The sequence below is a fragment of the Drosophila nasuta genome, chromosome 2R, assembly GCF_023558535.2.
Source record: "Drosophila nasuta strain 15112-1781.00 chromosome 2R, ASM2355853v1, whole genome shotgun sequence".
NCBI lineage: Eukaryota > Metazoa > Arthropoda > Insecta > Diptera > Drosophilidae > Drosophila > Drosophila nasuta.
The window spans coordinates 10,728,471-10,741,763 of record NC_083456.1 but is presented as its reverse complement, the minus strand read 5'-3'; the positions used below and the strand labels follow the sequence as shown (position 1 = coordinate 10,741,763).

The 13,293-nt window shown below is 41.8% G+C and overlaps 4 protein-coding genes across 4 annotated transcripts; 2 read left to right on the top strand and 2 right to left on the bottom strand.

Moving 5' to 3' along the window:
• The first annotated feature begins 418 nt into the window (after positions 1-418).
• LOC132784531 (uncharacterized) lies at positions 419-3,487 on the top strand. Its single transcript, XM_060790202.1, has 5 exons — positions 419-552; positions 627-777; positions 1,160-1,951; positions 2,014-2,374; positions 2,434-3,487. Exons 1-5 carry the CDS (start codon positions 419-421, stop codon positions 3,078-3,080), a joined length of 2,085 nt encoding a protein of 694 aa, XP_060646185.1. The 3' UTR covers positions 3,081-3,487.
• A 427-nt stretch (positions 3,488-3,914) lies between these two features.
• LOC132784530 (protein AF-9) lies at positions 3,915-8,235 on the bottom strand. The gene is made up of 3 exons (XM_060790201.1): positions 8,149-8,235; positions 7,648-7,897; positions 3,915-7,572 (listed from the first exon to the last, which is right to left on the bottom strand). The coding sequence occupies exons 2-3, from the start codon at positions 7,826-7,828 to the stop codon at positions 4,808-4,810; spliced, it is 2,946 nt and encodes a 981-aa protein (XP_060646184.1). The 5' UTR covers positions 7,829-7,897; positions 8,149-8,235; the 3' UTR covers positions 3,915-4,807.
• Positions 8,236-8,530: 295 nt separating this feature from the next.
• LOC132784533 (uncharacterized) lies at positions 8,531-10,456 on the top strand. The gene has a single exon (XM_060790203.1). The coding sequence runs from the start codon at positions 8,683-8,685 to the stop codon at positions 10,147-10,149; it is 1,467 nt and encodes a 488-aa protein (XP_060646186.1). The 5' UTR covers positions 8,531-8,682; the 3' UTR covers positions 10,150-10,456.
• Positions 10,457-10,465: 9 nt separating this feature from the next.
• On the bottom strand, positions 10,466-12,482 carry LOC132784534 (putative uncharacterized protein DDB_G0282129). Its single transcript, XM_060790204.1, has 3 exons — positions 12,123-12,482; positions 11,515-12,059; positions 10,466-11,209 (listed from the first exon to the last, which is right to left on the bottom strand). Exons 1-3 carry the CDS (start codon positions 12,365-12,367, stop codon positions 10,575-10,577), a joined length of 1,425 nt encoding a protein of 474 aa, XP_060646187.1. The 5' UTR covers positions 12,368-12,482; the 3' UTR covers positions 10,466-10,574.
• Between the last annotated feature and the right edge of the window lie 811 nt (positions 12,483-13,293).

Genomic DNA, 13,293 nt, shown 5'->3' with positions numbered 1-13,293 from the left:
GTTATTACAGTTTATCATAATTTTTTGCTAAAAATAATAAAACAATAACTATTGCATTTTTTTTAAATTGTGCCATATCTAAAGAAGTGTGGCCAGCAAGTAAGTGTAAAATTAGTGGTGAATTCCTTAGCTGAAAATGTATGTTCTCGCTAATATCACAGATGCGGTCACACTTGTGAAGATAACTGAGATTTTGTTTAACTCGGGGCTGCTTATAAACAAATACAATTTGGAGTCAAAGCAATGCATTTATAAAATATCAGTAATATTCTTTGTTACATGTAGCTCTGCAAAATTAACTGTACCAATTAAATAGGCAAACCGTGAGTACTTAAGCAATTTACAACATTAAGGAGTCTCGTTCTCCGGCTCCACTTTTTGTTGTATTGAATTAATCACGAATAACATTAAGAACCACATGTTTAGATTAAAAATGCGAATTCCCCGACGCGGTGTGCAAAAATGTATTCTAGTGAGCTGTGTGCTGTTAATGTTCTTCACATTGTACATCCTAAACGTTCAGGAGCAAAATGTGGATAAGAGTCTCACAATGTAAATATACGTCTATATTTGTAAGCAAACATGTATTTATTGTATTCACTGTTTACTCAACTTGCCGCAAAAAGCGCAATAATGGAGCGCTCGATAAGGTCGGCAATGAATCAGGGCGAATGTCGACAGCCTCACTTGCCTTTGGATAACCCTGATATCATGAAATTCTATAAGCCGGTTAACAAAATCAAGTGCGAAGCCGAAGTTGATTGGGTTATGTGCGAGGTAAATCAATTACATTTTTTCATTCTATAAATTTCATACAACCCGTATAGATTGCCTACTAATTCCAACACTAGGTATATGTTCATATGTATATCTAAATTTATATTTATCGCAGTCACGAATCTCAAGAATTCCATAATACATATTTGCAGCCATAACCTAGTGAGCCATAACAAATGTCTTTAGATACAGCTAATACAGCTATTTGTCTTTTCATTTAAGTTTTATATATTACATTTATTATTTTCCATTAACAATTAACAGTCCAATTTGCAGCATTTATATTGTAGATTTAAATTATACAAAAATAAATTAATTTGGCCTTCATAGTGAATATGAACAATTAGTAATAAACAATGCCTTCGACCATGCTTATTTTCAGAAATCCATATGCTTCGTCAAGCCTGAGATAAGCGCAATTCACAGCGAAGTTGTTTGTTCCTATACGGATATTTTACGCAAATCGGATTACAAAGCACGCTTTGGACACACTGTCCGGATAAAGGAGCCTTATGTGCTGCAGGAGAGTGATTTTGTGCGAGTTTCGTGCCGCGCCGACAGCGGCGAGCGATGGCATGGCATGGCTTATGGAATTCGCGATACAGTTCAGCGTCCCGTGATGCCAAATCTATCTCCCAATTTGGCCGCACTGCCACCCGAAGTTATTGCGCAGGCACAGCAACAGTTGCAGGATCTGCCCTCGATTCCGTACTATAATGTGCTAATGTTTGGGTTTGATTCCTTGAGCCGTAATGCTTTTATGCGTAAGCTGCCGCGCAGCTATAATTATTTGACCAAGCAGCTGGGTGCCGTTGTGCTCAAGGGTTACAATATTGTAGGCGATGGTACGCCACAGGCATTGATCCCGTTGCTAACTGGATATACGGAACTTGAGTTGCCGGAGACGAGGAAACGCGTGTCGGGCTCCGGTTACGTTGATGCGTATCCCATGATTTGGAAGGATTTTGCTCGTCTCGGCTATGTTACGTCTTTCAATGAGGACATGCCAAATGCGGGCACATTCACCTATCGAATGAATGGCTTTGAAACACAGCCCACAGATCATTATTTGCGCACTTATTACATGCAGGCATCGAACATTATGAGCGGCAGCTCGGCTAATTGCATTGGCAGTCAGCCAGATCACTTGATCATGATGGATTACACAAAGAATGTGAGTATGCTTAGCAGTGTGCTTAATTCCGAGTATTTCTTACCAGTCACCGTTTCTTGCAGTTCATGTTGAAGTATCGAGATACGCCTCGATTTGTGTTTAGCTTCCATGGCGGACTTTCGCATGATTCCATCAATCTTGTTGGCGCTGCCGATGACGATGTCCACGATTGGCTAGTGTCCTTGAAAGAAAAGTCGCTGCTTGACGACACTATACTCATCTTTATGGCTGATCATGGTAATCGCTTTGCCGATGTACGTGCGACTCTGCAAGGCAAACAGGAGGAGCGTTTGCCCTTCTTCAGCTTTACCTTTCCGGAGTCGTTCAAGAAGCGCTTTTCGCAGGAGTACAAAAACTTTGTGGACAACGCGGAACGCCTCAGCACGCCATTTGATGTGCATGCCACACTCATGCATTTAATACGTAATTATCCTTCAAATATTCAGAAATTGTATAAATAATTCATCTTAATTATATCATAGAACTGACACCGCCGAGTGTGGACGAATTAATAGCTGAAAACAGCTACGACAACACCCTAAATGAACCAAAGACGGAAGAAAATAAAGCACAAAACATTCACATAACAGAATTGGCGAAAACTCGTGCTATATCGCTTTTTGAACCGATATCAAGCAATCGTTCCTGCGCCGATGCATACATTGAGCCACATTGGTGCGCTTGCCTGAACTGGCTCCCGCTGCAACTGAACGATACACGCCTTGAGGGCGTTTTACTCAAAGCCGCCAACAGCATAGTGGATACCATAAATGCGGCAACTGCTGAGCGCCGTGAGATTTGTGCTCCGCTGCAATTGTTGCGCATCAATTGGGCATTGCGTTTGCAGCCACACAAGGAAATGCTGCAATTCAAATCGAATAGTGATGTCGATGGCTTTTTGGCCAACATGAATGGCCAGACTGTCGTACGCGATGAGTTGTATCAACTCCAGGTGGTCACTCAGCCGGGCCTGGCGCTATATGAGGCGAGTGTCGCCTACAACTTGCAACACTTGAATACCACCACAAAACTTTCAGATATCTCGCGTGTCAATAAGTACGACACACAAGCCAAATGTATTTACGAACGCGATCCGGAATTGCGTAAATTTTGTTACTGCCGTGATTAGGTCTAGTCAATGGACAATGCACAAATCTGCATAGCACTTAGAAATCCGCGTCACAAGCTAATTCAAATGTCATCTTTAAGACTTGCTCTCTATTTCACTCATTTTAGTTATATACATAGTTGTACTATGTATTGTTAGAAGTCTGAATTCAGTTGTATTTTCGTGCCAAAGAATTCACTTTGTCACGTTTTTCCTTAAAATGTCTGTAGTTCCTTAGACACACCTCGAATATATTATTTTTTAATAAGCAAAGTCGTTATTAAACTGATAATCTTGTGGCATAGTCATATATTTGAATACCAAAAATAATGAATATTCTTGTAATACTTATACTTATTTTCTATGCAAATAAATATTTCTTCAGAACTCTGGTAGTCCCGTTTGAAATGGGCCTGGAGCACTCTTCATTTCTTAAAAGTATTTATTCCAAGGTAGAAGAAAAATACATGACTAGATGAGGTGATATATATGTTTATTTCTATGTAATATGTATTTTATGTTGTAATATATTTCTTAATTTCCTTGTACACTAATTTATTACAGATATCTTTATAGATTTTTGTATTTTCTGTATGTAGAATATATATTAGTGCCTGTATAAATTCGTAATCGCATAATATTGCTATATACATTGTTATGATTTACAACATTTTAATGCACTTATCTGCCTTAAATCGTAACGAGCAGATTTTGAGTAAATATAGAAACATATGTTAATCCTATTTGAATAAGTATATATATGCATATATATGTAACTTCCCTTGTCCGTTTATAATCTCATTTCCATGTTTCTAGTGGCACGTTCAATAATTATGGTCTGTTAAAAGTATTCAATTATGTTTGTAATAACTGTTGTAATTTATTCATATATAAATATATATATTTTTATGTTGATGTATATAACTATAATACTTCGCACAATGTACGAATCTTAACTTTGGATTGGATGCTACGATTGAGTTTTCTCGATTGTTTCTCAATATTGCTAATTCTTATATTATAAAAAAAAACATGTATTGTAGTTTCTGCACAATTGAAAGCTGTCATAATGTGATGATGGGTAAATAATTAAAAATTGATTTATAGAAAAGTAAAAAAAATCAATAAATTATTTATTGAAAAATAGCTTCAAATTTTTACAAACGAATAGGAAACTAAAGAAAGTATATGCTAGGATCGAAACAAAAACTTGTTTTTAAATTAGATTCATAATTAATAATCGTATGTTTAAGTGTTTATTATAATTTTAAATATACATAGTACCTAGAAAATAGCCTTGCACTGAGTGGCGTGTGTATTATCTATGTATGTACCTCCTCAAAAAAGTATCGTATACTTTTCGGATACCACACGCTCGTATTTGTCCTTCTCCCCAATACATATACACTCATATATATGTTTAAAAATATAATTATACACACGCACACAACTTATAAAACTATGCAGACAAACAAAACACAATACACAATGCCAATATAACTTGGGGCGTATTTATGTTTGTATGTATGTATGTATAATAATATGTATGTGTGTATAAGAGTTTGGAAATGGGGGAATTTCGTATTGCATTTCATTGTGTGTTTTAAACTATAAGTGTGTAAATGTAATGATTATTTGGTTATGTGCATGAGAGATTTGTGTTTTTTGTTTCCATTTTCTTTTTGGGTGCATCTCGCTTAGCTATAGGCAGCTGTTGCCGCATTTGTTGCTGCTGCAGTCATTTGGTGTCACGACACAGATGTCGCCAGGAAATCCTGCAATCGCTGAACAGTGCTCCGATCTAATTTGCAGAGATCAAAGTCGAAAGTTTTATGCGTAATCTCATAGCAGCCGGTGGCAGCAATCATTTCGACAACTTGCTGCAGCTCCTCATTGTCCTGCAGCGTCATGATCTTGTGATGCAGCTCCTGCAGTTCGGTCAAATATTCTGTGGGCAATGGCGTATTGTTGCCACCTCCGCCACCACCACCACCAACTAGTGGTTGATGCAGTTGCTCTGCCGGCGATTGACCGCTGTTGCTGTTGTTGTTATTATTCATTATTGCTGGACAGCTGTTGTTATTGTTGTTATTAATGTGACTGCTGGGTGAGGACGTAATGTTATTGTGGCCCACCGTTGCGACAGCCGCTGGTCGCAGAGATGGTGACTTTGATTTCTCGCGTCCAGCTTTTGCAGGCTGCTCTTTCTTTGTGGTTTTGACTGGTGGCTCTATAAATGTGGAGCTGGTGGTGTTGTTGCTGCCACTATTGCTATTCTGCGAGTTGCGGCGACTACGTTTCTTTTCCTCTTTCAGCTCAGACTTGTCCAACTTCTCTGGCTTGGTGTCAGGTGATTTGTCCAACTTTTCAGTCTTCTCTGACTTTTCGGCGAGCTTTGACTTAACTTTGTGCTCCTTGCCACTACCACCAGTCGCAGATGCAGAAGATTTACTCTCCTTGCCATGTGTTGAATTCTGTGCGTTCTTTGTGCTCTTTTGTTGGCTGCTCTTTGCGGGCAGATCGGGAAAACTGCTATTCGAGCTGTCAGAATGCTGCAGTGTGGCAGCTGTTGCCGCAGCTAGTGCATTTGTCGCGGCTATATCTGGCGCTGATTGTGCTGAATCCATATCGCTCAAATCCAAGTTACTGGGCGCCTTAACTGTTGCTGATTGAGCTGCGCTTGAGGATGGTAATATGGCTGATGACGCCGCTTGCTGTTGCTGCTGCAGCTGCTTGTTACTGTTGTGCTTGCCGTCTGTTTCACGTTGACGTTTCTCTTCTTTGCTTGCATTCTTTTCCTTGGATTTCTTGTGCTTCTCCTTTTTGTTGTTCACGGTTGCCGATTTATCCGTGCTAGCAGCTTCTGACGGCTGGTTGTTGAGTTCTGTTTTGGGTGATGCTTCTGATGCTGCGCCTACTGATGATATCAATTTGTCCGAAGCAGTTGAGAGCTGCTGCAACTGTTGTTGCTGCTGCTGTTGTTGTAATTTCTCTTTTTCACGCTCCTTAGACTTGTCCTTGTCACGTTCCTTTTCTTTGTCCTTATCGCGATCACTTCGCTCCTTGTCCTTATCTTTTTCCTTATCCTTGTCTTTGCTCTTATCCTTCTTCTTGTGCTTATGTGATTTCTTTTCCGTGGCGCTGCCATTGCTGTTGCTTGTTTTATCCGTCTTTGTATCTGAACCTTTTTCGGCGACTTTCGCTACTGTTTGCTGACCAGGCGTTGACATCTCATCCTTATCGTGTGTCCGCTTGCCGCTGCTCGAGGCAAGACTACTTGCACTGGCACTGCTGCCTAACGAATTTGGCGTCGACTTGCCACCAGTCGTCTTTACAGCATCGTAGCTGTTCTGGGATTGTGATGGCGGTTGTGATGATTGCGTTAGACTATTGCTGCTATTAGTGGCCGGACTGTCGCCGTGGCCACGCTCATCCTTGAGCGCACGTTTCTCCTTCTCACGTTCCTCGCGCTGCTTTTCGCGTTCACGTTCACGCTCTTTGTCTTTTTTCTCTTTCTTTGACTTTTTGTTGGAGCTACGCTCCTTATCCTTCGTCTCCGATTTGCCTGTCGATTTGTGCTCTTCGCGATCCTTTGAGCGGGAATTTGGCGTGACAGCAGCGCTGTCACCCGAATGTTTCTTGGGACTCATATCAGAGAGACTGCTTCTGCCTCCTCCTGGCTTGGGACTAACTATGCGTCTGACTAATGCATTGGATGCTGTGGCAGCAAGGACACTACTGCTGCTGCTCTCACGTTCTCGTTCCTTATCGCGTGTCTTATCCTTTTTCGACTTTTCCTTATCGCGATCGTGTTTGCTGCTGCTGCTGCTCTCACCGGACTTTCCCGATTTGCGCTCCTTGTCGCGCCCATGACGATCCTTTTTGTCCTTGTCGCGCGGTTTGTCCGAACTATTGGATTTGTCCCGCTCCTTACTCGACTTTTCCTTACCATCATGCGATCCAATCTTACCGCTACTCGAGCCTGCTTGTCCCTTTGTATCTGGAGAATGTTTTGATGCTGTTATTGCTGGCATAATCGCTGGCACAGCGCCGCCTTTGGTGATCGGTGTGCCAAACAATGCCGAGAAGGAGTTAACCTTGCCGCTGTCGTCGTTACGTGGCTTGTGCTTTTTACTCGACCCAGAGCCACCATCAATCACCATACTGCCACCGCCACTGCCCTTCGCCTTGACCACAGCCAACTCTGAGCCGGGCAGATCGCCAACGCTGGGCGAAAGCGTGCGACTCAAACTGCCGGCTGAAGAGATATTGGCACCAAAAACAGGCACACCGCCACCACGCATTAGCTTGGCACGAAACTCCTCCGAAGGCGCCTCGAAAACATGGGTTTTGACTTCGACCCGATGAAGGGGCGGCCCTGTTTGCTGCAGATCCAAATCATATTGGTACATTATGCGCTTGGGCTCGTCCCGATTGCGAAAATAGATCTCGACGGGCAGTAAGAAGCCGGCATAGCCCGACTCCTGTATGGCATACGGTGGCTCTTTGATTACTGTAGGTGAGCAGACAGACAAAAATATTATTATTGTTTCTTTTTGGCGGGCAGCCGATAGTGTGAGAAACTTACCACGCTTTGGTTTTGGAAATGATTCGTGGAGTATGAAGACGACTTTGTCAACGAACGCACTGATGTCCGCCTTGTTCACGCCTTGCACATAGATCTCCCAATCGTGGGTGAAGGCCTGTGGATGTTTCTTGCTGCGCAGCTTTGATGTGTGACCAATTTCGAACTGCACCTTGACCGCCATATCGATGATGACGCCGGCAATGGTAATGCATCAATGTGGAGTATCGCAAATGCAAAACGGCCAAAATTCCTGTAACAATTTGTCGCTTATTATTACAAGAATTAACACAATAAATCTGATTTGCTCTCTGAGGCGGCGCAGTCAGTCAGTGCGATTTTTGTGTGACAATGCGTATTCGTGTGTGTGTGTGATTGTCAATAGTGTCAGATTAGTTAAATGTCCCATGCGTGCATTGCAATGGAGCAACAATATTTCAATGCTTATTGCTGTCAATTGTAATGCAAGCAACTGCAAGGAGGGGGTGTGAGAAGCCCACTCACCACCAGCTTTTTTATTTAAGCAACAAAAACTGGCTGTGAAAACGAAAACACTCGCACTACATACACATTGGGTAATCTATCGATAGTGTTCTAAATAACATATTTTGCGCAATACAACTCTGCTTTTACGTTATCGGGTCCGTGCTTTACGATACTTTTTGTTAATTTTTTTTTCAATAGGGGTAATTTCTATTGATTAGTTAATAGCAGCCAATAAATTACAATTTATCTCATTATTTTAATAAATATAACACTACTGAATAAAGACCTGCATACCTCAATACACAATGTAGTAAATTATTTAATTTGAAGCTAGTGCGATTGGTTTGGTTATTGATTTGGTTGTGTATATCGCAATTGCATGCGATAGTTGCCAGCCTAGAGCAGCTGTTTTGCCATTCACTCGAGATTGCAAAAACAATAAAATGTTTTGCAAAAAAACACCGCAATAAAAATTGAGGAAAATTGAAGCATAACCCGATGTAACCTTCAAAACTGGACACGCCCACGCCCAGTTGCTACAGTTCTTCCAAAATGGCCAGTGATTTTAGCACAAGCCAATTTGTGTCCACAAACACTTGCTCAAGTGCAGCGAATTTCTCTCGCTGGCTAACCGAAGAAGTCTTCAAGTTGATCGATATTGTTCAGCGGGATGAAGCGATTTATAATCCTAGACACAAATACTACTTTTGCCGGCCATACGTTGAAAACTTTTGGCGCGAGGTGGATTTGAAGCTGGAGAAAAATCCCGGCGCCAGTTTAGCCAAGTGGACCAATTTACGCATTTCATTTCGACGTGAATACACAAATTATTTGGAAGAGAAAGTGCCGCCCTGTTGGTCCTACTTTGATCGTATGTTCTTTTTGCATCCATATTTGCGCAAGAAGCACCAACAACCCAAATCGCTGGGCACACAGGTCCAGGATGCGCTTGCCCATTTGAGTAATCTCTCGAATCGCATGCAGCGAGAACGAGCTGTCACCACTTGCACTGCAGCGAGTACAACGACCACAGCACAGGTGAACACGGGCAGCACAGCACACTCGGCACAGCCGTCGCCCCAGCCGCCGCAGCTGGACAACTATCTGGACTACTTCGATGAGCACGATCACAACAATTCAGAGCTTGATGAGATCATCGACGAGGAGCAGCGAGCGCGTTTTCAGAATCATCCTCTGGACAACAATGACATCAAATCGGAATGCGAAGAGCCAGTTGAAGATTATGAACCGGAAGCTGAAGCAGATACCGAGCAACGTTTCCACCACGCACATCAGGATGAGGAGGAACATGACAGGGACGACGACCATGAAATGCGACCCAACGTATACGAGACGGCAGTGTCGGCATCTGCACCCATCAGTTCCACATCTAGCTCATCATCGCTGGCACTCGAGAAGCGTTTCCCGCAGCATTATCAGCAGCATAACAACTCTAGCAGATTGCAGCACATGAATCGTTTACAGATGCGCACCTACCATCACGAAGAGACGCGAGCTTTGCGTTCACGTTCGCAAGAGCTGCAAGGCGTGGCCGCTGCTGCAGCTAGCGTTGCAGCTGCCAGTGCTGCGAACATGCAAACGCATTCGAATGTTTCGTTTGTGCGTCCCACATTCAGCAGCAAACCCGTGGACATGGTTAGCACCACAACGCACAGCAGCACTGCAGTGGCTGTCATAGGTGCCACGGACTCGGAGTTGCCAACGCCATCGAGTGTGGCAGCAGCTGCTACGCCCAGCAGCGCTTATGTTAATCAACGACATCTTCACGGATCGCATTCCCACTCGCATCATCAGTCGACGCCGGCTCAGCGTCTTGAGGTCAGCAATGGAGCAACGAGTGCTGCTGGAGCAGTTGAATTGTGTGACTGCAAGACGGATTCGGATGCCATGTTTCTGATGAGTCTGTTGCCCGACATACAGAAGTTGAATGGACGAGATCGTGGCAAAATTAAGATAGCTTTCCAAAACATACTGCAGGACTACTTGTATCCCGACTAAGTGGGCGACTTCAAGTCGTCTGGATAGTCTGCTGCTAGTTAAGATCTCTTAGCTGTTCTGTGTATACAACCTTGCTTATAGCATACACAAAAATCCATTTTCTGAGTTATGTATTATTCTAAGTTGATCATTCGGCTCAGCCGGCAAAAAATTGTTTGGTTCTTTTTTTCGTTATTTCTTAATTCGCATAATTCCTTCAAGCTTTGCTGTGCAAAACCAAAAAACAAAGTATCCTTTATACTAGCCCCCTTGAACAACATATGTGTTATATAAATTATTTTATTCATATGTATAAATATTTAAATATTTTATGTTAAACACAAGTAATAAATTCATTCAAAATTTACAGCAACTGTCTATGACAAAAGTTGGGGAATTGATAAATAGGATTCTATTTATACTCAATATTACATATACATATTTTATTAATCAAAGAGTTTGAGGTCACGCGCTATCTTCTGTATTTTATTATCCAGCGTCTTGTCCTCGTACTCACAGATATAATAGTGCCTGGATGTGCACTCCTGACCATAGTATACATAACTATGTTTGCCAGCATTGTAGCTGAGTCGGAGACAACGTCCTTTGCCTTCAATTTGTACTGTATTGTTGAGCACATCGTTGTCATCTGTGGATTCCTCGCTGCTGTCCACCAGATTGGAAGCTGTTGAATTTTCACCCTTCTGTGACATGGCTATCGAAGTGAGATTTGTGTTGGGATTCACGGGCTTGGCGGAATTCGACCAGATCCACAACAGTCCTGGGTTAAGTCCACCCAGCCAATAGTCACGACCTCGGTGAGCTGGCTGATTAAGCAAATAGGCCATGATCTCTTCATTCTCTGAGACCTTTTCGAACTCTGCCAGGTGCGCAGAGAGCCCTTTGCATGCCGTGTTGGCCGTCTTCCAGTTCACCTGCTGCTGACTGTTGATGTAGTAGCAATTGTCGCTGATGCGCGTAAAATTGGTTGGGCATGGATCCTTCACTTCCTTTTGATTGTTGCCGGCCATCAGATAGTAGATCAACTGCTCCGTGCGGCGCACACGACTTTCCAAATAATCTAAAATTTAAAATGAGTAGCCAATTTAGAAAGATTCATTTTAGATATATGCAGCTCTAGTTTTGAACAGTGAACCTTAAAAGACGTGGACTAATTTTTTAGAAACTTATTATTTAGCTTTATATAAATACGTTTTGTAAAATGTTTCTTCTTGAACAATTCAGTATTTTTCAACATTATAATTTTAAATATCATATAAAACTTCAAAGCTGATAATTTTCATTTCTAAAAACAAATTAGTATCTAGAATTTGAAATTGACATCTTCAAGTGATCTTCTGATTAATTGCCCACTTGTTTGCTTACCAACACGATAGACTAGCTTTTCGATGGCTCCAAGCAGATACAAATCGTTTTCGGAGACGGCCCGGAATGTGTTCGGTGGACTGCCATGGGCCAAGTGTTGCTGCTGTTGCTGTTGTTGCTGTGAGTGTGCGGGTGCTTGCTGCAGTGGCACTGGACGCAAGTGCGCTTGAGGGGGACCAGATGGTCCACTGCCGCTGGAGCTTAAACCGCCACTGCTGGAACCACCAAAGCCAAAGAGTTGTTGCAAGAAACCGGGTTGCTGTCGCTGTTGCTGCTGCTGTTGCTGCTGCTGCAGCTGTTGCTGCTGCTGCTGCTGCTGTTGTTGTTGGTGCAACATTTGGTTGGTCATGGGACGGAACTGAGGATTAACAATCGGGCTCTGACTTTCCACAGGCGTACGCAAATGCGGCTCCAGCTCGACAGCCTCGCCAATGCGTCGAGTAATATAAATATTGTTACCGGGTCTTTTGTACGCTGAGGAGTGATAATTAATTGGGCCATCCATATAGCCCAGCTCTTTGGACTTGCGGTGACTGCTGCTTTGGCTGCAAAGCAAACAAATTAAGCTCACTAATTCCACATTTGGCATTGACTTACAAAATACACACCTTAACACATAATCTTCGAGAAATTGCGACCAATTTGGTGCCTCTGATTCATTTGCGTATTTTTGCATAGTTTCACCGTCTGCAGCAGCTGCATTGCATAATCCAAGGCACAGCAGGCCCAGAGTTAATAGCTTCAGTAATGCATGACGACGGCACTTTATTGTTTCCTTAGCGGCCGATGACATCGCGACATGTAATGAATGCCTTTTCCACTCTTCGACACACACTTTTAATATTCCACTCATAGACAACTTGCGACTAAGCTACAATACAACAATATTAACTCTAGGTTCACTTTCGATTTCAACAAGTTGCGCCCGCATCGAGATTCAAACTGCGACTGAGACTGTCTTCGACACCGAGACTCAATTGGAGCTGTATGTGGTTTGGGGCGCTGTCGCTGCTGCTGTCATGACCATGGCCATGGCTTGTTGCTGTTGTTGTTGCTGCCTGCCTTACCTGCTTACGAGAAATGCAAAAAAATTTCACTTTCTCCGAATGTAAGTCATTGGGTTTTTGTTTGCCTCGGTTTGACTTGGGCTTGGTTAGTTCAATTCGTGTCTTTAGATGTCGCGACTTTATTTTTTGAGTTGGTTGTTTACACATTGTCAAACTCATTATGCCTCTTAATATTGTCAACTCGAGGTTAATTGTAAACACACAAAAAGTTTTACATCATTAACGCAAATGTATATATTTTTAACCTGTAAAATATCAATAATATTGGCAATTGAAACTTGCTACCAGTGGAGACTGTTTATGTGCGCTCATTTTAACAATTATGTTTCACTTTTAAAATTAATTTTAAACGATAAGTAATGAGCAAATAATGACAAAATTGAATAATGCCAATAAACATTTTCTCAGCCGTCTAATAGAGATTATATTCAAAAGTATCTGTAAGACACAAAAATGAATTTATGATTCCAAAGTAAATTATTTAAATATGAAACAAATTTCTAATAATTTAAAAAGTAGAATCTATTCATTTTTATTTCTGTCTTTCAAATACATTTTTATAATGACTGCATTTTAAGCGATGTTTCTGCAAACTATTTCCTATTTAATTTTAATCACATTTTTGTTCTTAACTTTTAAAAATTACATTTCCTTTTCCATCTAATTCATATATCAGAATAATAGGAAAATATTCCCCATAGTGTCTTGAGAT

Excerpts from the sequence above, each read along its gene's own strand:
- LOC132784531 (XM_060790202.1), top strand. The coding sequence starts at position 419 with ATGTTTAGATTAAAAATGCGAATTCCCCGACGCGGTGTGCAAAAATGT. Across the intron at positions 1,952-2,013 it reads TGATGGATTACACAAAGAAT|TTCATGTTGAAGTATCGAGA; the intron begins GTGAGTATGCTT and ends CGTTTCTTGCAG. Across the intron at positions 2,375-2,433 it reads CACACTCATGCATTTAATAC|AACTGACACCGCCGAGTGTG; the intron begins GTAATTATCCTT and ends ATTATATCATAG.
- LOC132784530 (XM_060790201.1), bottom strand. The coding sequence starts at position 7,828 with ATGGCGGTCAAGGTGCAGTTCGAAATTGGTCACACATCAAAGCTGCGC. Across the intron at positions 7,573-7,647 it reads ATTTCCAAAACCAAAGCGTG|TAATCAAAGAGCCACCGTAT; the intron begins GTAAGTTTCTCA and ends GCTCACCTACAG.
- LOC132784533 (XM_060790203.1), top strand. The coding sequence starts at position 8,683 with ATGGCCAGTGATTTTAGCACAAGCCAATTTGTGTCCACAAACACTTGC.
- LOC132784534 (XM_060790204.1), bottom strand. The coding sequence starts at position 12,367 with ATGAGTGGAATATTAAAAGTGTGTGTCGAAGAGTGGAAAAGGCATTCA. Across the intron at positions 12,060-12,122 it reads CTCGAAGATTATGTGTTAAG|CCAAAGCAGCAGTCACCGCA; the intron begins GTGTGTATTTTG and ends TTTGCTTTGCAG. Across the intron at positions 11,210-11,514 it reads AAAGCTAGTCTATCGTGTTG|ATTATTTGGAAAGTCGTGTG; the intron begins GTAAGCAAACAA and ends TTTAAATTTTAG.